Source organism: Carcharhinus amblyrhynchos, chromosome 16, assembly GCF_965287045.1.
Source record: "Carcharhinus amblyrhynchos chromosome 16, sCarAmb.v2.hapA, whole genome shotgun sequence".
Lineage (NCBI taxonomy): Eukaryota > Metazoa > Chordata > Chondrichthyes > Carcharhiniformes > Carcharhinidae > Carcharhinus > Carcharhinus amblyrhynchos.
In genome coordinates this window covers 67,450,339-67,473,876 of record NC_137339.1, presented here as the reverse complement: position 1 = coordinate 67,473,876, position 23,538 = coordinate 67,450,339, and the positions used below count along the sequence as shown (strand labels likewise).

Below are 23,538 nucleotides of genomic sequence, written 5' to 3'. Positions count from 1 at the left end.
AGTAGCCCATGAGTATGAGGAACACTTGGGAGTGCGAGACATTAGAGTTGATAGACCCACAATGGGGAAAATGACACTGAATTTCTTTCTCGTATCCTAGCCTCTAATAATTGGGAATATAAGTCTACAGATATCAAAGCAGCATTTCTGCAAGGTAAAAGATTTCAAAGAAAAGTTTTTGAAGCCACCCAAAGAAGTAGGCAATACTCAGATAGTTTTGGAAACTGAAATAATGTGTATATGGATTGAGCGATGTCGCAAGGAAGGGCCTGATATTTTTCTGTACAATCTGTATTGCTGAAAACTGGCTGTGTCCAGTTAAAAGCAGATCCTGCAATGTTCTATTGTAAGTCTGAAAGAAAATTGGCAGGAGTTTTCCTGATGCATGTTGATGACTTCCTATGGAATGGCATAGATAAATTTGAAAAGAGGGTAGTTAATAGTTAAAGATGGAATTTAAAGTAGGAAGTCAAGCGGCCAATGTTTTTCCATACCTTGGTCTTGATATACAACAAAGCAAATACGGAATAACAGTGAATCAATAGGGATATCTAGACAGCATTGATCTTTTTCCCATAACTAGAGAAAGGTTGATGGAAAAAAAGAGGAACTGGCTATGAAAAAGAAATTGAATTTTTGAGGAGTGTGATAGAACAATTAAATTGGCTATGCACACAGACAAAACCGGATGGCAGCTATGATATCCTAGAGCTAAGTAATATGTTGAGGTGTGCTTCAATCCGAGAGATCTTGCAGGCAAATAAAATAATAAAAAGCTGAAAGTAGAGGAATGTGCAATTAAATCCCCAGCACTGGGAGAATTGGAAGACATAAAGTTAATTGTGTTTGGTGATATTTCACATGCCAGTCTACCAAATGGACATTCGAACAGTGCCTGTTTCATAATATTCCTGGTGGGTAAGGAAGAAAAATTTTGCCACTTAGCCTGGGAAGCAAAGAAAATAAAAAGGTTGGTCAAAAGTACATTGGCAGCCAAAACTCCAGCATTAGTGGAAACAGTAGATATGGAAATATACCTGTCTGACACATTAACAGTTATTTTTCAAGGCAATGTTGAGGAAGAAGGTACTAATTGAGTGTTATGTGGACAATGTTCACTTTCCAAAGTGTAAAAAATGTGACTGAGAATTGATTTGGCCAACATTAAACAAATTCCAGCCAGAATAGCCCCCGCCCCTGAATTTCAGCTTGATTCATGTTGAGGCATTTTGCAGTGCACAAAGTATGGGAGATTCATTTTGAAACTCCCACTGGAATTCTTTACACAAACTCAACACTTACAATTCTTTAGGGAGAACTGCCTGGGTATTTTTATTCTTGCTACTGGAATATCCTTACTGCCAGGTGAACACAGCACGATGAAGACTATTCAGCCTATCATGCCTGTGCTGGTTCTTTAACAAGACATGCTAGTCCCATATGCCTGCTGTTTTGTATTTAAATTTGTAGCTTCTATAATCTTACGTACCTGTCCAATTCCTTTTTAAATTATTTCTGGAATCAGTTTACATCACTATTTCAGGTGGAGAATTCCATGTTCTGTCAAATTTGACAGAAAATAAATCACCTAATTTCCTCTCTTGATTTTTAAATCCAAGACCTCTTACTATCGATTCATTCACCAGAAGAAACAGTAACGCTGAACCGACTCTATCAAAACTTCTTATCTTGAAATCCTCAATTGGGTAAACTCTTAATTTTGCCTGTTCCAAGGGAAACAGTCCTAACTTTTCCAATCTCTCCTCATAACTCAGTTGCACCTTGGTGAGTCACTTTGTGGATTTATGTTTATTATAATTCTGCTGAATAAACAGGAGATGAAATGGTGGCACATATTTCCAGTATTCTACAGTACGGTGATAAAGGTTCACTGATTAATCTGAGTCTTAGTACATTACTCGATCATTTGACAGACATACCATGTTATGTAGGGACAAAGTCCTCTCACAGGAGTGGCCATTAATGTGGAATACAACTATGTTTTGTATAAAAAATATATATTTATAGAGGATTGAACAGGTAAATTTAAAATATTCAGTACAAACACTGTATAAATGTAGTTATATACAAATTTTGCTATTCTCAAAGTGCCAGAGCACTGTGTTTGTACTTGACAAAAAAATCCTATAATTAATAACTGCTTGCATTTATATGGCACCATTAATGTAGAAAACTTCTCAAAGTTTATTTCACAGGAGCCATTATAAAATAAAATTTGATGTCAAGATGTGTAAGAAGGTGTTAGAGCAGGTGGCTAAAAACTTAATCTAAGGCAAAAGTTTTAAGGAAAGGAGAGAGAGGCTGAAAGGTTCAAAGAGCTCCATCCTAGCAGTTCAAGGCACTATTACTGATATTGTCAATAAAAATCAGGGATACGCAAGGAACTTATGAGAGGAAATAAATCTTATGGTGGTGGATGTTATGTATTACTATTCATGCTTGTCATAAATCTTCACTAGAACACAGTTAGAATATAGCAAAAAGAATTAGCAAAACCATTACCAATTAAAAAATGAAACATGACAAAATGCAATTCTTAACAGCCAGCTATCGGCACAGTGGTTAGCATGTCTGCCTCATGGTGCCAGTGATCCAAGTTTATTGCAAGACCCGGCTTGCATCACTGTCTGTGTGGCACGTGCATGTTCTCTGTGTGTTTGCGCGGTTTTCTCTGGGTGCTCCGGTTTCCTCCCACAGTCCAAATGGCATGCTGCTAGTGCATTGGCTATGCTAAATTCTCTGTGTTCCCGAACAGCCACCAGAGTGTGGCGACTAGGGGATTATCACAGTAACTTCATTGAAGTGTTAATGTTAACCTTGTGACACAAATAAATAAACTTTTAAACTTGTTCCAATTTAGCAGAATCCCCCACAGAAATGAATTCCTTTTTCAGAACCATTTAGCAGAGAAACCAAAAATGCTTACATAGAAACTAGATTTCCAGCCTTTTGACACTTCTGGAGAGTGATCCAGACAGACACACTCAACTTCTAAGTCTCTTGCAGCAAACTACAGAGAATGCACCACCTCCATAGAGCAAACTCTAAGAGGAAAAGGCTTATTTTTTGGCAGATTCCAGTCTTCACAAAAAGATACAGAAATCAACCTCTCTCAAAATCCCGAAACAGACTGCCTTGAGTTCTCTATGAAAGCTTACCTGTACCCAGTCACATGGCCTTATCTGTCAATCAGTCCAAATCAAGCCCCACTCTGAAATATCCCAGGGGAAAACACAAAACATCAAAACCTCGCATTAATTCAGGTCAAAACAAACACTACATCAATTAAGATCAATTATGTGGCTATAGTAACAATACAATGCTTCTGGATCCAGACAAAACAGCTTCAAAATAATGGAAGACACTAATATACACGTTCAGCACAGAAGCATGACTAAAATACATTTCTTAAAAGCACAGTATTGTCACACACCCTGCTTCTACTTCATCAATCTAATCATTTGCAATGGCTTCTCTTCCTGTACCTGGGCCATTACCTCTGGCATTTCTCAAAGATTTATCGTTGACCATCACCTATTTCGCGTGCATTTTGGTGACATCATTGCTTAGTTTTCACATATACATTGACACCCAACTCTACTGCACTATCACCTCTCTGGATTCCTCTACTTTTGCTAAATTATTATAAATTTCCTCCAATCAAATTCTGGGAAGATTGAAACCATGATTTTAGATCCTAGGTGCCTAGCTACCAACCCCATCCCACCCTGGCAATGGGCTGGGATTAAGCCAATCTGTTCACAATCTTGGTGTCACATTTGATCGAAAGATGAGCAATTAACATCATTAGTGTCATCAACACTTTCTGAGCTGAGCTTATTCAGGCCTTTATTGACTCCAGTCCTGACTCTTCCTGGTTGATATCCCACATTTTTCTCTCTGTAAACTTGAGGTCAGCAAAATCTCCACCGTTGTTTTTGTTTTAGTAAGGATTTTATGTAGAACTTGTGGGCTTAATTTTCTAGCTATTCCCGCTGGTGGGATCTTACAGTCCGCAAGTGGTGACCCTCTGTGGTGAGTTCCCTGGCAACACGGCCAGGGAACAAGGGGGCACACAAAGCTCAATAGACATCAGCGGAACCAGAAGATCCTGCCACCAGACAAAGATGGACCCATTTGCTGCTGGAAACTAGGGTGCACAGGGGTGGGGGGGGCTGAAATCCAAAAAATTGTTACCAGCCAACATAAAAATTGTTCCTCAAATATGCTGAAGCATTTGTAAACAACTTTAAATAGTTGTATAGTTGTATTGAACTACAATGCAGCGCTGAATAACTTGATCTGCTACTGCTGCTCTGCAGGCTAACAGGAAAAGCAGGACTTGCATTTATGTAGCACTTTTCATGAGGAGGTGAGAGCGAATGTCCTTGATATCAAGGAAGCAATTGACCAAGTATGGCACCAAGGAGACTACCAAATATGGGAATCAGGGGAAGACTTTCTGCTCGTTAGAGACATACCTGGCATAGAGGAAGATGGTTGTGGTAGTTGGAAACAAATCATCTCAGCTCCAGGATATCACTGCAGGAGCTCCTCAGGATAGTGTTATTCGTCTAGCAGCTGAACCATCTTCAGCTGCTTCATCAATGGCTTTCCCTCCATCATAATGTCAGAACTGGGGATGTTCGCAGATGATTGTGCAATGTTCAGCACCATTTTTGACTCAGAATCTTTTCAGAGCAGAAAGAGGCCATTTGGCCCATCAAGTCCGCAAAAACCACAATACCACTCAGGTCCTATCCCAGTAACCCCACATATTTACCCTGCTATTCCCGACACTAAGGGGCAATTTAGCATGGCCAGTCAATCTAGCCCACAGATGTTTGGACCATGGGAGGAAACCGGAGAACCCAGAGAGAACCCACGCAGACACAGGGAGAACATACAAACTCCACACAGACAGTGGCCTACGGCCGGAATGGGAACCTAGATCCCTAATGCTGTAAGGCAACAGTGCTGACCATTGTGCCTTCATGCCGCCCTCAGATACTCCTCAGATACTGAACCCATTCATGTCCAAATACAGCAAGAACTGGACAATATCCAGGCTTGGGCTGACAAGTGGCAAGAAATATCCGCACCACACAAGTGCCAGGCATTGTCCACCTCCAACAAGAGGGAATCTAACCATTGCTTTTAAACATTTAATGGCATTGCCAACTCTGAATCCCCACTGAATCAATGGCTTGGGGGTTACCATTGGCTAGAAACTGAATTGGACTGGACGCATAAATACTATGGCTACCAGAGAAAGTGAAAAGCTAGGAATCCTGCTGCGAGTAACTCAACTCCTGACCCTCCAAAGCTTTTCTATCATCTATAAAGCACAAGTCAGGGGTGAAATGAAATACTCTCCACTTGCCTGGATGAGTGCAGTTGCAACAACACTCAAGAAACTCAACATAATCCAAGAAAAAGCAGCCCACATGATTGGTATCCTTTCTATAAACATTCACTCCCTGTACCACCAACGCACACTGGCAGCAATATGTAACATCTACATGAGTGGAGGGCCTGAATGAAATTGTTACTAGAGAGGCGGTGCTCGACAGACTGGAGGGGCTGATTGTGGACAAGTCCCCAGGACCGGATGGAATGCATCCAAGGGTTCTGAAGGAAATGGCTGAGGTGATAGTGGGTGCCTTGGTGATTATTTTCCAAACGTCGCTGGATTCCAGGGAAGTGCCGGAAGATTGGAAAACAGCTAATGTTACGCCGTTGTTTAAGAAGGGTGGCAGGCAGAATGCGGGGAATTATAGGCCGGTTAGTTTAACGTCTGTTGTAGGAAAAATGTTAGAATCCGTGATCAAGGAGAAAATAGCGAGGCATCTTGAGGAGAATTGTTTGATAGAGCAGACGCAGCACGGTTTCGTTAAGGGGAAGTCGTGTCTGACGAATTTATTGGAGTTCTATGAGGATGTGTCTAGGGCGGTGGATAGACGAGAGCCGGTGGATGTGGTCTTTCTTGATTTTCAGAAGGTGTTTGACAAGGTGCCTCACAAGAGGTTATTGCAGAAGGTAAGGGGGCATGGAGTTGGGGGTAGGGTGTTAGCGTGGATAGAGGATTGGCTGTCAAATAGGAGGCAGAGAGTGGGGGTCAATGGGTGCTATTCGGATTGGCGGTTGGTGACTAGTGGAATGCCCCAGAGGTCGGTGCTGGGGCCTCAGCTATTCACCATTTATATAGATGATCTGGAGGAGGGAACCAAGTGTATGGTGTCAAAATTTGCTGATGACACCAAGATTGGTGGAACGGCAAATTGTGCGGAGAGTGTGGAGAGTCTGCAGAAGGATCTAGATAGGCTGGGCGAATGGGCCAGGAACTGGCAAATGGAATTTAATGTTGGCAAATGTGAGGTTGTCCACTTTGGTAGGAATAATGGTAGGAAGGACTATTACTTACGTGGCGAAAAACTGCAGCATGCGACAGTGCAGAGGGACCTCGGGGTCCTTGTGCATGAGTCACAAAAACCCAGCCTGCAGGTGCAGCAGGTGGTCAGGAAGGCAAATGGGATGCTGGCCTTCATAGCGAGGGGGATTGAATATAAAAGTAGGGAGGTCTTGCTGCAGCTCTACAGGGCACTGGTGAGGCCGCAGCTGGAGTACTGTGTGCAGTTTTGGTCGCCGCACTTATGCAAGGATATTTTGGCCTTGGAAGGAGTGCAGCGGAGGTTTACTAGGCTGATTCCGGAGTTGAGGGGGTTGAACTATGAGGAGACGCTGAATAAACTAGGCTTGTACTCGTTAGAGTTTAGAAGAATGAGGGGAGATCTCATTGAGACGTATAAGATGATGAATGGGATGGATAGGATAGAGGTGGAGAGGCTCTTCCCGCTCAAAGGACAGTAGGACTAGAGGGCACAGCCTCAAGATAAAGGGGGGGCGGTTTAGAACGGAGTTGAGGAGGAACTTCTTCACTCAAAGGGTGGTGAATCTCTGGAATTCTCTGCCCGTTGAAGTGGTAGAGGCTGTCTCGCTCAACGTTTTTAAGATGCGAGTTGATAGGTTTTTGATAGGCAAGGGGATTAAGGGTTATGCGGAGAGGGCGGGAATGTGGAACTGAGCCACGACAGATCAGCCATGATCTTATTGAATGGCGGGGCAGGCTCGAGGGGCTAGATGGCCTACTCCTGCTCCTATTTCTTATGTTCTTATGATGCACTACTGAAACTCACCAAGGTTCTTTACGCAACACCTCCTTCCAAATCCACAATCGTTACTATGTAGATGGACAAGGGCAGCAGATACCTGGGAACACTAGCATCTACAGGTTCTACTCTAAGCCACTCACCATCCTGAGTATATCACCGTTCCTTCACTGTCACCAGGTCAAAACTTGGAATTTCCTCTATAAAAACACCATTGATGTACCTACCCTTCAGGGACTACAACTGTTTAAGAAGGCAGCTCAGCACCACCTACTGAGGGGCAACTACAGATGGGTAATAAATGCTGGCCTAGCCGTAAAAAAATGAATCACCAAATGTCTCAAAGCTAAGGAAGGAGAAGGAAGAGATTTCTTATTTTTCCAATTCATTGCAAGGATTCCAGACTACATGAGTGCTCAGTCCCAGTTCAGCAGCAGATAAAGTTAGAGATGGTAGAGAAACAGGCCAACAAGTCCAAGCATGTAAACTAAAAGATCAGCCCATGTCTCAAACTGCTTTAACGCCGGATAGGCAATCTGCATGCAACAAACATCAACAAATAATAATATAATAATGACCAGATTATGTTTTATATGTTGATTGGGGATAAAGATTGGCCAGGTCACACCTGCTGTTATTCATGGTAGTTGCCGAAAACCTCCATCCTCATTCATAGCTGGGATTCTCCGGTGCCACTGAAAGTGAATGGTATTCTAGCTGAAACACCACATTCTCTATTATTACTTGTAGTGGGGTGGCCATGGATGAGATCAGAGAATCCCACCCAGTGCTTGGATCTTTTAACTTTAGCTAAGTAGGCAGACAGAACTAATTTAATGTCTCTGCCAAAAGTGCACTATTGTCTCAATACTGTGCTGAAGTTTCAGCCTAGATTGTTGTGCTCAAGTGATGGAGTCAGACTTAAAACTACGGCCTTCTGATTTAGAGGCATGAGTTTTGCCAACCGAACCACAACTGACATGTAAGGGAAAATTGGAACAGTGCCAGTATGAAACAGTGGGATGGAAGTTACAGGCAAGTGTAGAAGTGGATGTTTGTGCTATGGGGCTATTCAGTGGTGTTTTTTTCTTGGAAGATGGAATGCAAAACAAGAAAGTGACTGCAGTCATGTGTTTTTGTCATGGATCTTCTGTGACATTCAAGCATAAATCAATCAGTTGGTGTGGGACCTTTTTGGTACCAATTGACCACATGTGCTCCATGCAAAAGTATAAAATCCCTCAGACAGGGAATGCATGAACTTACAGGTAACAGTCATAATGGAGAATATGGCTATCCCAAAGGAGGAAAGACTGAATACTAATAGGACTCAATGTTAATATTCCCCATAATGGACCAGAAAAAATTTAAATATTAGATATCAGGAATGTACCCAAACTTATTATGTATGCTGTTTATGGCAGTGGGTTACATGTTTGTGATTCTTTTTGGAGAGATGAAACATTTAATGATATTTAAATCAGGTTTACACAATGCAGTTGTGAGCAGGTTTAAGTTTAACAGCGTTAGGCTGGATCTTCATGGCCTCAGAAAGCCAGACAGCTAAATTGTGACGGGAGCAGCCAACTGCAGATCATTCCTTTACAGAGCATTACTTGTGAGCAAAGAAGAGCCCCTCAAGTAAATCCTTGCGTCCTCTCATTGTCATTATATTATTAAATGTTTCACCTCTCCAAGAAGAATCATAAATATGTAACACACTGCCATAAACAGCATACATAATGAGTATGAATCTATTCTATGAATTTCTATGAATCTACATAATGAGTTTGGGTACATTCCTGATATCTAACCTTCAGATTTCCCCTGCTGATCATGCTTCCAAACCTCAATGATCCTAGTTGTAATTCATGCTTCTAATTTTTCCACATGACAGCTAGCCAGATTAACAATCTGGCAAGAAGAAAAAATTAATAGGGAGGTCCAACTTTAAATTTTGCAGGATCTCCAAGTGCCTGGGATTTCTATGGAGGCACTCTTACCAAAATTTCTAAGTCCCAAATGAGCATGAAAACAGGAGCATTTCAGAACCATTTTTCTGGCAAGGCCAAAAGTCCAATCTTACACCACTCTGTGAATAAAATGCAAAATCTGTTTCCTGCCAGTAGGGGAAGGATGGGGCCTAAGCTGCCTGGAAAGCCGATTGTGCCCTCTACCGTGAACTATCACTTTTGCACAGAACTCTCTGTTCTGTGCAACTGTAAAAAGCAGAGATCTGTCACTGCCTCCCTGCCCCTCCCCCATGATCACTGACCTCCGCAGCCAATTGCCCCTGCCCCGTCCGGGCCAACCGCAGCCAACCCCTCCCCCCTCTCCCCCCCCCCCCCCCCCCCCCCACATCCAATCACTCCTGTTCCCGTCCCAGCCAATGACCCCTCACCCCAGCATGGCCCAATTGATTGCCGGTTGAACAGTGCACAGTGTCTCACCCATCCAATGCCAGTTGCAGAGTGCACAAGTTCCACTTGCTTAGGTCCTGCCCCATCCAGGATCTGCCCCTCTCAGTAGGCCCAGCACTCTTGGCACAGCCCAGTGCCTGGTAGGCACTGGCAGTATGTCAGGCTCGCAGTGCCAGGATGCCCTGCGGGGAATGCCAGGGTGCCAGATTTGCATGCCTTTCACCTAATTCTTTGAGTTCTAGAAAGCACAGAAATCAGTGGTTTTCCTGAACTGTTCTATTTTGTGTTTAGCAGTATATTTAAACAGTTGCATATCTGTGTACGAGTATGTAAGACAAATTTTTTTATATTGTTCCATATTGTAATTTTAGTCTTCAATTCACAAGATGCAACAGTATTTAAAGATTCCAAAGAAGCTCATGTACAAATTAATATAACTTTACTTGACTGTTCTGTCCAACATGAACATGAACAATAATCTGCTATATTTTGACAGAATCTATCTCTAATCCTATCATCTCATCCAATAATGCACATCCTGTGGAACACAGTGATATGGTGACTCTGACATGTACTGCTTCAGGGCCAGTGGATTCATATTACTGGCTTGAAGGAGAGACAATTGTCAATTCTGGTGGTAGAGTTGGTCTAAGTGGAGATAATACAACCATCACTATAACTGGAGTATTGAGGTCGGATGGAGGATTTGTGTGCCACGCATACAATGCTTTTGATACAAGAAGCAGTGACCCATATTATCTAAATGTTAGCTGTAAGTGTTGCAGAAAATTATTGATCCATTTTATTCAATGTGTTTATTATTACCAAACCAAGTGAGTTTAACATGTGAGAGGATTGGATAAGAAGTAATCAGATTTAACTTTTGAGATATCCAATAAGTATGTTATAATATTTGGCTTCTATTTTTGTGTTTGAAATATTTGCAATTTTTATCATTTTATCTTCAGTTGGTTTGGTGATGTATGAGAAAGCTGACTGATAGGGCATTTGATGACATGGTGCTGATTCAAAATTCTATTTTCTATTGTGTAATAAAGTGTATATTTAACTTTTATATTACTTGTGACGAATGCCATGATCCAGGATGTTTTGCCTTGGATTTGCTTAAAATCCATCAGTCATCTTAGCAATGTCTTGTCAGAATTGGCATAGAGTGTGAAAGAAAGCTTTAGATTTCATCGTTATCTCTCAGTAATTAATTATTCCATTAAGTGTTATACTTCTACTATAAGGTTGACCTTGTTGTCAGAACTCCAAAGCAAATTACTTTTATCCCAACCAATAGAATCTGATCAAGTTCTTAAAATTAAACATACCCTAATGTTTTGACTAATATTTAAAGTAAATAGAATCAATGTAAAATCTATAATAGCCTAGTGTCGCTCATTGACATGTTTAAAACTAAAATGCAACTGTTTAAAAAAACATCAGGAAGGCACGTGGAAAGAATTGTGCGCAATAACTCAATCAAAGTTGTAAGTTTGCTAAGGTTGATACACAGGGAAAATATTTTCATGTATCTTTATTTTGTGAATAAATTTTGAAATTTGAGTAATTTGTGCTCAAGAGGCAAATCCTAAATTTAAATTTGACACTTTTTTTTAAGGAAAAATAAGAATAAGAACAAACGTGTGGATTTGTGTAGAACAAACTCTTGTAAACACCAAAGAGAAAAATTACTTATTAATCTATTTCATTGGCATTGGTTGAGATATAAATGTTATTGACAACAGCATGTGATTGCTTAGTGTTATTTCTTGCATTGTTGTTGTCTCTCATTTCAATAGTTTATATTCTATGATACAAATTTGTGCATTGCATATTTTAAAAAATGACTTATTTCTCAAGTTTTGTCTCTCCAAAAATCTGAACTAAATTACCCCAAATTCCACATCCAAATATTAAGAATCATCATGTTACCTTTAAGATCCACCTGTGCCTGACACTATGTTAAGGTCAGTATTTCCAAGATGTTTCTGAAATTTAACCTCTCTATCATTTACACAAAGGTCTTTACACAGAGTTATAATCAGTTTAGTCTCTTCCCTCATGTGATCCTTAAACACCTCAAGACAACAATGACGATGTCCAAGATATAACCTTTTTAAACTTCTTCAATATCGACGAACATTTGAACAGTAAAACTAAATTACTGCAAAATATGAGATTGAAAAAGACTTCATTTTGCCACAAAGCTTTTTTTCACATGTGCTCATGGGTATGTTTATATACCTGTTAGTTTTATTTCAATATAGTAAATTATATGCGGCATGAACAGAGTTGGTAGTGGATGGATTTGATTGGGCTTTAAGTTCAGTGGTGATGGACTGCATGCTAGTTTTACAATCTAAACTTTCTGAACAACGTGTTGTAATTAATTGTTTATTTATTTTAGATGGACCGGAATCTCTAACTATATCCATTAACCCACAACATGATTTATACATTTTGGGGTCAAATGTGACTTTTTCCTGTTCTGCTGTTTCAAACCCCATTCCTGAATTTCAGTGGTATCTCAATGGTAATTCTCTTCAGTATAACAGACAGCAGTTAATCATTTCTCATATTTCCTTGAATAACACTGGTAATTACACTTGTGAGGCCTTTAATAATGCAACAAAAAGATACAGCATGACAACAATGGACATCTTTGTCATTGGTATGTAATAATGATTACCTAAAAAAGTAGAATTGTTGACGTAACTTGTAAGCATTATTCTTGTTTGTTGCCGTCATGTGGTGGTACTTGTCGCACTAGTTGTCGTGGTAGTTGTAGTTGAAATTGCACATCATTGTGTCTTTCTGAGAATTTGCTTAATTTTGTCCCTAATGTAATTATGTGTTTATTTTATGTCAATTATGAAAATTTAAACAAAGAAGCATCTTTATTCTGTTTGTGCCTGTACCCTTTTTGAAATAGAATTTGAGGAACTGGAAAGCAACAACTCATCTACAATGCTAGTTTTACAGCCAGACAACAAGTTGAAATATTACCACTGTGTTTTGTTTCATAACCTGAGTCATTGGGAAACATATACTGACTGGGTAATATAGGATGTTCAGGGTACAAGCTGCTTAGTATAGGGAAAAATTACTTGCTAAAGGAATTTTTCGCACGGTTCATGCTGGAGAGATTTTCTGGTCTTGCTACAGTGAATGGAGAATTGGCTGAGCACCAAATTTTGCATCCTCGCTGCAGTGGCAGCAGGACTTGAATGGTTGTTAAGATTATACCCTATATCTGAGAAATTTGCTTGAGTTTATCAATTCAATAATGGAGTGGGTTAATGAAGGTAGTGCCAACTTGCCATTCATATAGAATTTCACAAGGCATTAATGAAGTGCCTCATAATAATTGGGCAGGATCCTCCAGTCTTCTCTGTGGCGAGACCTATTGTAAGCGAGACTTGTAAAACTGGGCATTCCAGCCAAACTCTATTCCCTGTCAGTGGTGCCAGAAAATCCCAACTGTGAACGAGGACGAAAGATTTTGGCCAACGTTAGTAAAATTGTGGACATGAGGTAGCATGGGTAAAAGTTGACTGAAAGGCAGAAAACAAAGGGCAGTAGTTAACAGTTGTTTGAAGACTGTATGCAACCACAATGTCTCCCAGGAGTCAGTGTCAGGATAACTGCTACTTTTTCTCCAGATGAAAGATCCAGAATTGGGATGCAAATTCAACTTTGCAGATAACACAAAATTGAGAAATATAGTAAACAATGAGTGGATAGTGAGCAGAATCCTAAAATCCTTACAGTGCAGGAAGCCATTTGGTCCATCAACTCTGCATCAACTCTCTGAAAGAGCATCATACCCAGGCCCACCCCTCTACCTCATATCCATGCATTTACAATGGCCCATCCATCTAATCAACATACCTTTGGACACTAAGGGAAATTTAACGTAACTAAACAAACTAACCTGCCATCTTTGGACTTTGGGAGAAACCAGAAGAAAGCCACAAGAAGAAAGCCACACTGACACTGGGAGAATGTGCATACTCCACATAGTCACCCAAAGCCAGAATCGAACCTTGGTCCCTGGCATTGTGAGGCAGCAGTGCTAACTGCTGTACCACTGAGTCTTCAGGGTAAAATAAATTAGTGAAATGATACATGGCAGCAGAAATTTAATGAAAGGATGTGAAAAGTGATGTGCTTTGAAAAGAAAAGAATCAACTTTTAGTAAACTAAAAAGCACAATTTGAAAAGGGTTTCCAGATTAGATACCTGGCAGTTTTCAGACACAAACTGTTATAGATGACAGAACATGTAAATAAGGTTGTTTGAAAAAAAAGGCCAGGATTTTCCCAGTGTGTTTTCTGGTGGTGGAGGCAGCTCACCATTGGCTGCAGGTGTGAGTTTCCAGTCCCATCAAAGTCTATGATGACTTGAATGTCTCACCCACCCTGTTGCTGGGGAACCTGATGAGTGGCCTGATTTGACAGGACAGGCCAGAAAATTCTGTCCATGAGATTCTGCAGAAATAGGAACAATACACAAGCAGGTTATGCTTAGCCTTTTGAAATCAATGAATGGCCCTCATCCAGAGGATTAGGCCTGATTTTAACCCACCAGGATGTGTCAGAGGGTAGGGATGGAGTGGAGCTGAGCTATGGGGATTCAAATTATAAGTTTTAGAGCTTTACTTTGACTGCTGGGTTTAAAGGAGGCAGGTGACCAAACAGCTCTCAGATGGAAGGTCACAAATATATTACGGGTGTTATTTGTCTTAATTTTGACTTTCAGTTTTAATGCCAGCAGGCAGAGTTTCCTGTTCCTTGGGCAACTGACATCTGAAGAGATGTGTGAAAAATCAGATCAAATTGTAATTGCTAACTATATGGAGATATTATGTTCTTGTATTCAAATCTCAGACTGCGGAGGGAGTGGAAAATTCCATCCACTATCTATTCATTTCTGTTGATTCACATTTTACCATTTTTGTGCATAATTTCACCAATTTCAGTTCCTAAAATAGATGCAATGTTGTGGACAAGAGGAGGTTTAATTAAAACAGCACTGATTTCTCCTCTTACCATCCATCTGTAAACAGAAAGGTGTTTTGATTTTGATTTCCCCCTTTTCAAATGGTGGTGTATTTCCCTATTCATCAGGTTTTGTTGAGATCTAATTTCTATTAATAACCCCACAGCAAACTTGAAACAGGGTGCACTCAGAGGGTTAGATTATTTGCAGATGTGAAAAACAGGGGAGAGGAGGGGTCACTACTTAGTCTCCTAAACATTCAATAAATGAGGGATGAAGAAAGAAAGATTTGCAAGGCAAAAACCACAAAGTCTGAATCCTGAATCCAGAATCAAAAATGCACTACTGAATCAATTTACAGAAGTCAACCGGGCTGAACTGATGCTGATAATTCACTTTTCCAGTAGAGTGACCATCACAATGAAATAGGCATGCAGAGATGAATTAGTCTCGGGCGATGATATGGAATATCAGAAGTTCCTGTATAAACTGTGCAGATGGGGACAGGTATCCAAACCCAAACAAAGCCCCTTTTCTGAGCTGTTGCTTGGCAGATGGAAGATGACAGACTGATTTGCAGTATACTAAGACAGTATAGCTGGTTGACCCATCTGGAGTGGGGGGAAAGGTGGGGATGGGGAGGTGTCATGTCACAAAACCCCATATCTCCACTTTGGCTTTGACAAATGGTGTCTGTGTTCCTGAGATTGTTTATGTTTCAACCATAAAGAATTTGGAACGAAGTTTGCAGGTCCTTTTATCCGAGCAGACTAGTAGACATCAGTGGCCAGGCCTGACTTATGAAATGTAGATGGCCTTTCTGTAGTCTCTTTAAATTAGGTATCTGCAGCTCAAAGAGTCCTTAGCCTCTCTTCAAATACAACGAGGAGCAAGGAATTATGATATTGCCAAATTGATCTCATTATTCGAGGGTCACAGCCACACACAGCTTCAGCTATCTTGAAAAGTAAGCATCCAGTTCTAAAATTTTAGAAAACAGTTCTGAGGATATGGATATTTCATTTATATATGAGAAAAAATATAGAATATGAGGTCTTAGACTCATTACAATATATATTGTGTTTACAATATCAATGAGCATGATTTTAAATTATAGCATAAAATATATTTGATAGTATTTCCACTATTATCAAAATAATTTTATATGAAGTTGTAAAGCTTTACATGCTGTATCTTTACAATGACACCTCATTGGAGAAGCACTTAAAATCATTGTCAATATATGATGAATGTAACATATATTGAACACAAATAATTCCACATTCTATATTGTTATATTCACATATCATGATAAAATATTCAAAACAATTCAAGCATTAAAAGATAATATCCAACTATAATCTTCAGAAACTGTTAACTGAATTCTGCTTCCTCCACATTCTTTTACAAGCAATTAATAATCCACTGTGTTTTGACAGAACCTGTTTCTAAACCCACTATCTCATCCAATGACACCAATCCAGTAGAATACAATGACACAGTGGCTCTAACATGCTATGCATCAGGAACAACAGTGTTATATCGGTGGCTTATGGAAAATAGAACTATTGATTCCAGTGACAGAATTGGTCTGAGTAACGATAACAGCACCTTGACTATATCTGGAGTATTGAGGTCTGATGAAGAATTCACATGTTATGGGTACAACATGATAAATGAAAATGCAAGTGATCCATATTCACTAAATGTTAACTGTAAGTGTCACAACAAATCACTTAAGTATGTCATTTGCTGTAAGTGATTTTGAAATGTGCTGATTTTTATACTACACCATTTAAAATAGTGCATCATGTCTGTAGTAACTTCCAATATCATTAACATAATAAAGTTGACTGATGGAAATTGCAACATGCTCTGCTGTCCACTTTTCAAACCAGTTTACATTTTGAATCAACTATTATAAATGAAAGAAATTAACAATGACATATGTACCCAGGCAGCATGAACCAAAATTGTTTTCCATCATTCTGCTGAATATCTGAGTTATCTTGTTTTTTCAATCATGGGATAATTAAATAATTATGAAAACAAGATTCATTTCAGTTCTTAAAGCTTTTGGCAATTAACAATACAACTAAATAGTCACAATTCAAATTTACCCATATGCAATCTATCAAGAAATGTAAAACTAAATAAAATTGTCAAATTAACTTATTGAAGTCACATGAACATAAAGTTCACAGTATATAGCATTAAAATTTACTTAATGTCATTCCACAATAATATGCTTACTAAAGCATAAGTAGTGTAACATTTTGAAAATGGTAAACATATATCTGTGTTATTTTCTAAATTGAAGCTTAATTGATGTAAAAAAAACCTTATTTCTTGGTGCCTTAGATGAGTAATAAAAAAATCACTGATCCTTTCAGTTCAAAGTTTTTCCACTTTGATTTATAAAATTTTCCTGAATTGTTTAACCATAGTCAAGAGTACAAATTCAGGGCAAGTATAAATATTCAAATATTGGACTGGGATTAATAACCGTGGGAAGATCCTAGAGTGAATCCTGATTTCAAAAGACTGTAACTTCTACTTTGTCTTAGAAAATAAAGAGGAACAATACCACAGGAGTACTAATTAGAGAAAAAAATATTTATTAAACAAAGAAAATTGGAAACTCCTTTACTTCTCCCTTAGACAAGTACATACAGATTTCAGTATCAACATGAGTTGTAAAGTATATCTTTAAATTGTAATGTTCTCAGTAAGAGAAAGTCCCTTTAAGTGCACAGATTGGCTGTGGTCAAATGCACACATTCCACTCAAACCCAAAATGAATATCTATGGATTTTCCCTGTAAACCACACACCCTCCCTTTGCACCACCACCCCCCCACCCCCATGACATCCCAGGTGATTGTGACAGCAGAATTTCCATACTCAACTCCTAAAAAAAAAATGCTTTACAACCTTCTTGCAGAATGTGCTTTCCATCAGCGGTTTGCATTCCGAAATCTAATCCCCGTTTTCCAAATTACTCTTTCAAATAAAGTTCTATGTTTTGCAAGTTATCTAGTGCCCAGATTTTACACCACCCCTATCAGGATTTATTTGCCTTGACTGCTGTACAAACTATTCACAATTGCTTCAAATGTCGATTTCCAGATTCTACTAAAATGGCATCAAACTTTTGATCTACCAGCATGAATCCAACTATGTTTTATCCTGCTTTGCACAGAAACGTTAAATTAAACTGACTTAAAATTATATCTTATTTCTAATGTTTACCATTACAAATATAAATCCATGAAAACTACCTTTGTTTTCCGAACAACTTTGACTTTAGTGAAGGAAAATTGGATGCGTTTGCAGTCCTAGATCACTGTGGTTCTCAGGCATAGATATATGTTCCATAATAGTTGGGCATCAATGTCCTCTGCAATTGAAGACAATTATGACTAAGGCTCACATGTGAAGAAGAATGTGAATATGCCTTTTTGGGAATAGCAGACTGAAACTGACAGATGAAAGGATAACACAGAAACAAGACGATGGATTTAATAGGGTGCTATGTCCTCCACATCTGCCTGAAACTAACCATGACACTAAAGCTGTTGGGCTTCTCACAATGCATTGACCTCCTGTGGAGATGGGATGAAGCCTTTAATTCATCATCAGTTCCCCACTTAAGGGCCTCAATTGACTGAAGGCAAATGGACTACCACCAACAACTCCACTGTCTCATGTATAATTGTGGAAGGGACAGACAGATAGGCATCAAATGTGGCTCCCTTTGAATTTAACATGCCAAATCTGCGTTCAAACATGCCAACAGGAGACCATAAAATCCAGCCCCAAGTAATGTTTTCAGGTTAGAAAACAAATTAGCCAAGTGCAAATAAAAATGTATTTATACATTGCAACATGTAAATTGGCCCCGATGAGAAGACAACCTGATTTTTTTGGCCCTAAAAGTTAAATTTATGCATATACTCAGTGTGTAAGTCAAACCCCTTTTTCAGCTATGGTATGCTGTACAGGTTTTCACAGTCAGCCTCAACTCTGGAAGCAGAAAATGCTACGTCTCAAAACTGCTTGGGTGTTATGACACAGCGCACAAAGCAGACGGTACTTGGCTAAGATGGTGACTATCCACACCCATGCAGGTTTACACACAGCACACAGGTTAGCCAAGTCTTTTGGAGGGATCTTTCAAGACTTCAAAAAATGACTTGACATCTACAATATCTCTAATACTGAATTTTTGGTCTGAATTCAATAAATTTGAAAAATAATATAAACTGATGGAAAATCTAAATCAAAAAAACAGACTACTTAAAAAGATTAAAAAGTAAGGAAAAATAAATATTTCTATGATGATTTTTCAAATAGGTTGCCGAACGGTAATCATATGTCTATAATATTTGCAAACAATATAAAACAAATAATTAAAATGTTGCCATGTATGCATCAGAGCCTATATTTTCTGAAAGTGGTTTGTTTTCATATCTATTTCTTCTATCTTGATAATGATATGAGAGCTAGTGGGTGGTAGAATTAGTTGTGGAGATGCTAAGTTGGGATTTAGTTGGATTTAGTCCTGTGGTGATGGGTTGCATGCGAGTTTTACAGTCTACAGTTTTAACATGAAATGTTGCAAACGACCTGTGCATTTATTATAGATGGACCAGAATCCCTTAATATATCCAAGAGTCCACAATTTCTTTTCCACGTTTCGGGGTCAAATGTAAAATTTTCCTGTTCTGCTGTTTCAAAACCCACTTCTGAATTTCAGTGGTATCTCAATGGTAATTCTCTTCAAAAAAACGGACAGCAGCTAATCATTACTGATATATCCTTGAATGACACTGGTAATTATACTTGTGAGGCCTATAACAATGCAACAAAAAGATATAGCCTGGCAACAACTGACATGATGGTTGTGGTAGGTACGTAATATTTCTAGAGAAGTTAGAAGTGATTTTTCTTTTCCCATGGTGAATTTTGCTTGTTTTATTGTCTTATTTGTTGAAATAGAAAAATTGTGTTTTTTGATTATTATATTTCAGGATCTTAAAGTGTCATACTAAGTAATGAGGCATGTATTGCTGTCAATATTAACACTAATTTACATAGAAATTGTGCATGCAGCAATAACTTTTTAATTTAAGAGGCAGCTGAAGACAAAAACAGTATATCATAAAATTATAACCATACATGGCTAAACAATATGAATACTAACAAAAATCTGTTGTTCTGTTATCATCATAAGAACAGGCATGAGTTTTTTTTAAATTTTGGGTTCATTAGCATTTGGGAATAACTAAATTAAAAAATGAATTGAATGATTTGTCTTCAATGTTGGCAAACTGTCTTGCTTCAATCTTGTTCTTGCAAACATCACTGTTTCCAAAATTTCTTTTGTTACTTCTCAATGTGCTTGCATTGCACAAAAACATTTGTTTCCATATTTGAATCCTAATTTTCTCAAGGAAATTTTGACATTAATAACTTACAAATGTGTAAGTTTTTGTTTGCAGATTGACAAATAATTTAGTTACATTCAGGTGAAACTGTTACAGGATATTGTGCTGACTTATACAGTACCACGTGGCTAAAGAAGCTGTTGAACTAGAAAACAAAATCCATTAATCAGCAAAACAATTGGAAAAGGAGAAGAAAGAGTAAATGTCAAAAACATGTAGATTTTCTTTGTGTAATTTTATGCAGCCTTCACCTAGCATAGCAATAATGGACTAACAATTGAATCACTACCCACCATTACCTCTATGAAAGCAAATCCAAATGAAAACCAATGAATTGATAATGGATTTATTGTCTGATTCATTTTGTATACAGGTTAATGACTAATCCTTTTCATTCCTGTGGTTTTTGAAGCTAAACTTTGAAATCTCTCATTTGATATTAAAAGTTTTTGAGTGATGTGAGTTGAGAATCCAATTATTTGACAATTATTTGACATCCTGCCTGTCATGGCTCAGTGTCATGGCTATTACTTACGTGGCGAAAAACTGCAGCATGCGACGGTGCAGAGGGACCTCGGGGTCCTTGTGCATGAGTCGCAAAAACCCAGCCTGCAGGTGCAGCAGGTGGTCAGGAAGGCGAATGGGATGCTGGCCTTCATAGCGAGGGGGATTGAATATAAAAGTAGGGAGGTCTTGCTGCAGCTGTATAGGGCACTGGTGAGGCCGCAGCTGGAGTACTGTGTGCAGTTTTGGTCGCCGCACTTATGCAAGGATATTTTGGCCTTGGAGGGAGTACAGAGGAGGTTTACTAGGCTGATACCAGAGTTGAGGGGGTTGAAATATGAGGAGAGGCTGACTAAACTAGGCTTGTACTCATTAGAGTTTAGAAGAATGAGGGGAGATCTCATTGAGACATATAAGATGATGAATGGGATGGATAGGATAGAGGTGGAGAGGCTCTTCCCGCTCAGAAAGGACAGTAGGACTAGAGGGCACAGCCTCAAGTTAAAGGGGGGGCGGTTTAGAATGGAGTTGAGGAGGAACTTCTTCACTCAAAGGGTGGTGAATTTCTGGAATTCTCTGCCCGTTGAAGTGGTAGAGGCTGCCTCGCTCAACATTTTTAAGACGCGGGTTGATAGGTTTTTGATAGGCAAGGGGATTTAGGGTTATGGGGAGAGGGCGGGGATGTGGAACTGAGACACAACAGATCAGCCATGATCTTATTGAATGGCGGGGCAGGCTCGAGGGACTAGATGGCCTACTCCTGCTCCTATTTCTTATGTTCTTATGTGCTGCTCATTTTGCTTCTGAAGTAGAATGTTGTAAGTATAAGCCCCACTTCAAGAGTTGTGTTCAATCTCTGCTGATGCACGAATGCAGCATTGTCAGGTGAACATAAAAGATCCCAAGGCACTTTTTGGAAAACATCTAATGGCAATTTTTTTTTTAGAAAGAGTTGGTGGTCTTCTCGGTGTAGTTGCTAACCTTTACCTAGCAAACAACATCCCAAAGGTGTTTATCTAATTAGTACCTGTGAGGCCTTACACAAATTGGCTGTCACATCCAGGTTTGGGAGATGTTTGTGCGGACAGTGCTAATGGGCAGGGGGAGGGGGTGTGCAGGCAACGCTTACAGAGCTTGACTCACAAGCCACACGACCTGATAATCTGCATGGTCAGTGTTCAAAGCAGTCTATCTGGCATGCACCCCTTCGATTGCCATGTTAATTCACTGATGCTAAGACTTGTGCTGAACAACTGCGATCCGTAGCCGAGGAATAAGACGTGCCAATTATCGAGTCCCTTTGTTGTTGTCCATCTTGTGAACTTCTGTTTGGACCTCGTTGTTTCCTTAAACTTCAGTCCTCTTTCTTTAGATCTGGTTGGAAGCTGCTGGAATTCAGGTAGATGGTAAAGTACCTATTTATCCCAAACTTCCTTCCTCAATGGTATTTGCATCACAGGCCCTTTCCAACCCCCTCTGTCCCTCTGTTCCACTACATTGCCCTATCTTACTGAAAATTCTTTCAGCTCAGTCTCATCAATATCATGAGGTTCCCAACAAATAACTGATAACCCTCTGTCTGGGTATTGGATTAAATGTCATGTTTCTGCATCGCTAGATTCATTTTCACAGTAGCCTGGCCTTGGGCCCGTGGTAGCAAACCTGTTCCCTAATTCATTGATCACCAGGCCTTCAGAGTGGAATCTGTGGCCAAGATTTTCTATTCCAACTGTGGTGGAGGTGGTTCATCATTGGCCAGTAGCAGGATCTACTGGTCCCACTGAAGGCAGTGGCATTTTTCACAGCTCACCAGCCAAACTGCAGAAACCCACCAGTCAATAGTGAACCACCTCCTCATTTCATCTAAAAATCCCAGCCTGTACTGTTTGTTTTGTCTCCTGTCAGGGCTATGCCATCAGGGCTTTGACAATATGAGGTGGATTTCCAGTGATGGGGTCAGTTTCCTGGAATCCTCAGCCACAATGGGTACTGGGTCAGCAGGTAGTGGCGTTGGAGATTTTATCAAGAATACTCATCAATTTTCACTTCCAATACAGTTTTAGGCTTTACTTCCTCCACAGGTTGATCTGATTATACTTCTGAATGTGGTCTTTGAAGGGTTTTATGTTCTTATGTTTCCTCCTGACCTTGATCCTTCCTCAATGGCTGACATGATTGTGAGTGTATGTGTGCGAGTGAGAATGTGAATGTGTGTGTGAGTATGAGAGAACCCTATGGACTGACAGCTTGGTGTGGGGGGAACACACCCTCTCCTCTTCCTTCCTCGCTAAAATCTTATGCGAATACCCACACACTGGGCAGAAGAAGTAGAAAACTCAGACTGAAAGGCAACCCCCACCCGACCTCCACTTTCATATGAATTCCATTGAGGCCAGATCACAGCGTGCACCACCAGAGCAGAATACAAGGTTGTTAGTTAAATACAACTCCTTAGTTTGGACCTGGTTCCCTACTCCTACCTTGGTGACCAGGACCAGGACTTTTCTCTCATTCACTATGCTTCGTATGCAAATAAGCAAAAAAAGGTTTTGTTAATTAATCCCTGCTGCTTGGCAGTTTTTAATAATCCTTGTATTAATTATTCACTTTTTAAAATTATCAATGTATTGTATTGTATTGATTTTTTTGGCTAGCGAGTTATTTATGATTTCTTTTTGAAATTTGCAAATAACATTGCACAAAATCAAATCTCAGGCAGCTGCTGCTGGGTTTCTGGCTGAAGGAGAATTAGAGGCACACAAGAAGCCTGATTGTTTTTTAGAAGGTCTGGCAAAAGGGGTTATTTTTGCTCCAAAAGAAACGAGAATGTTAGAAATGTTCAGCACATCTGGTCAGATCTGTACAAAGCAAAACAGAGGTCCAGGGTTCTTCAGAACTAATGTGGATTATTAACTTGAAGCATTGACCATTTCTCTCCCCTAGCTGATTATTTTCCGCATTTTGT

The 23,538-nt window shown here is 39.5% G+C and overlaps 2 protein-coding genes across 3 annotated transcripts in view; both read left to right on the top strand.

Moving 5' to 3' along the window:
* The window catches only part of LOC145354056 (cell adhesion molecule CEACAM5-like), an 80,511-nt gene that overhangs the window by 6,674 nt on the left and 50,299 nt on the right, over nucleotides 1–23,538 (top strand). The window lies entirely within an intron of this gene.
* Nucleotides 8,443–16,382, top strand: LOC145354072 (cell adhesion molecule CEACAM1-like). The gene is made up of 4 exons (XM_080205205.1): nucleotides 8,443–8,458; nucleotides 10,107–10,382; nucleotides 12,027–12,290; nucleotides 16,060–16,382. Exons 1-4 carry the CDS (start codon nucleotides 8,443–8,445, stop codon nucleotides 16,380–16,382), a joined length of 879 nt encoding a protein of 292 aa, XP_080061331.1.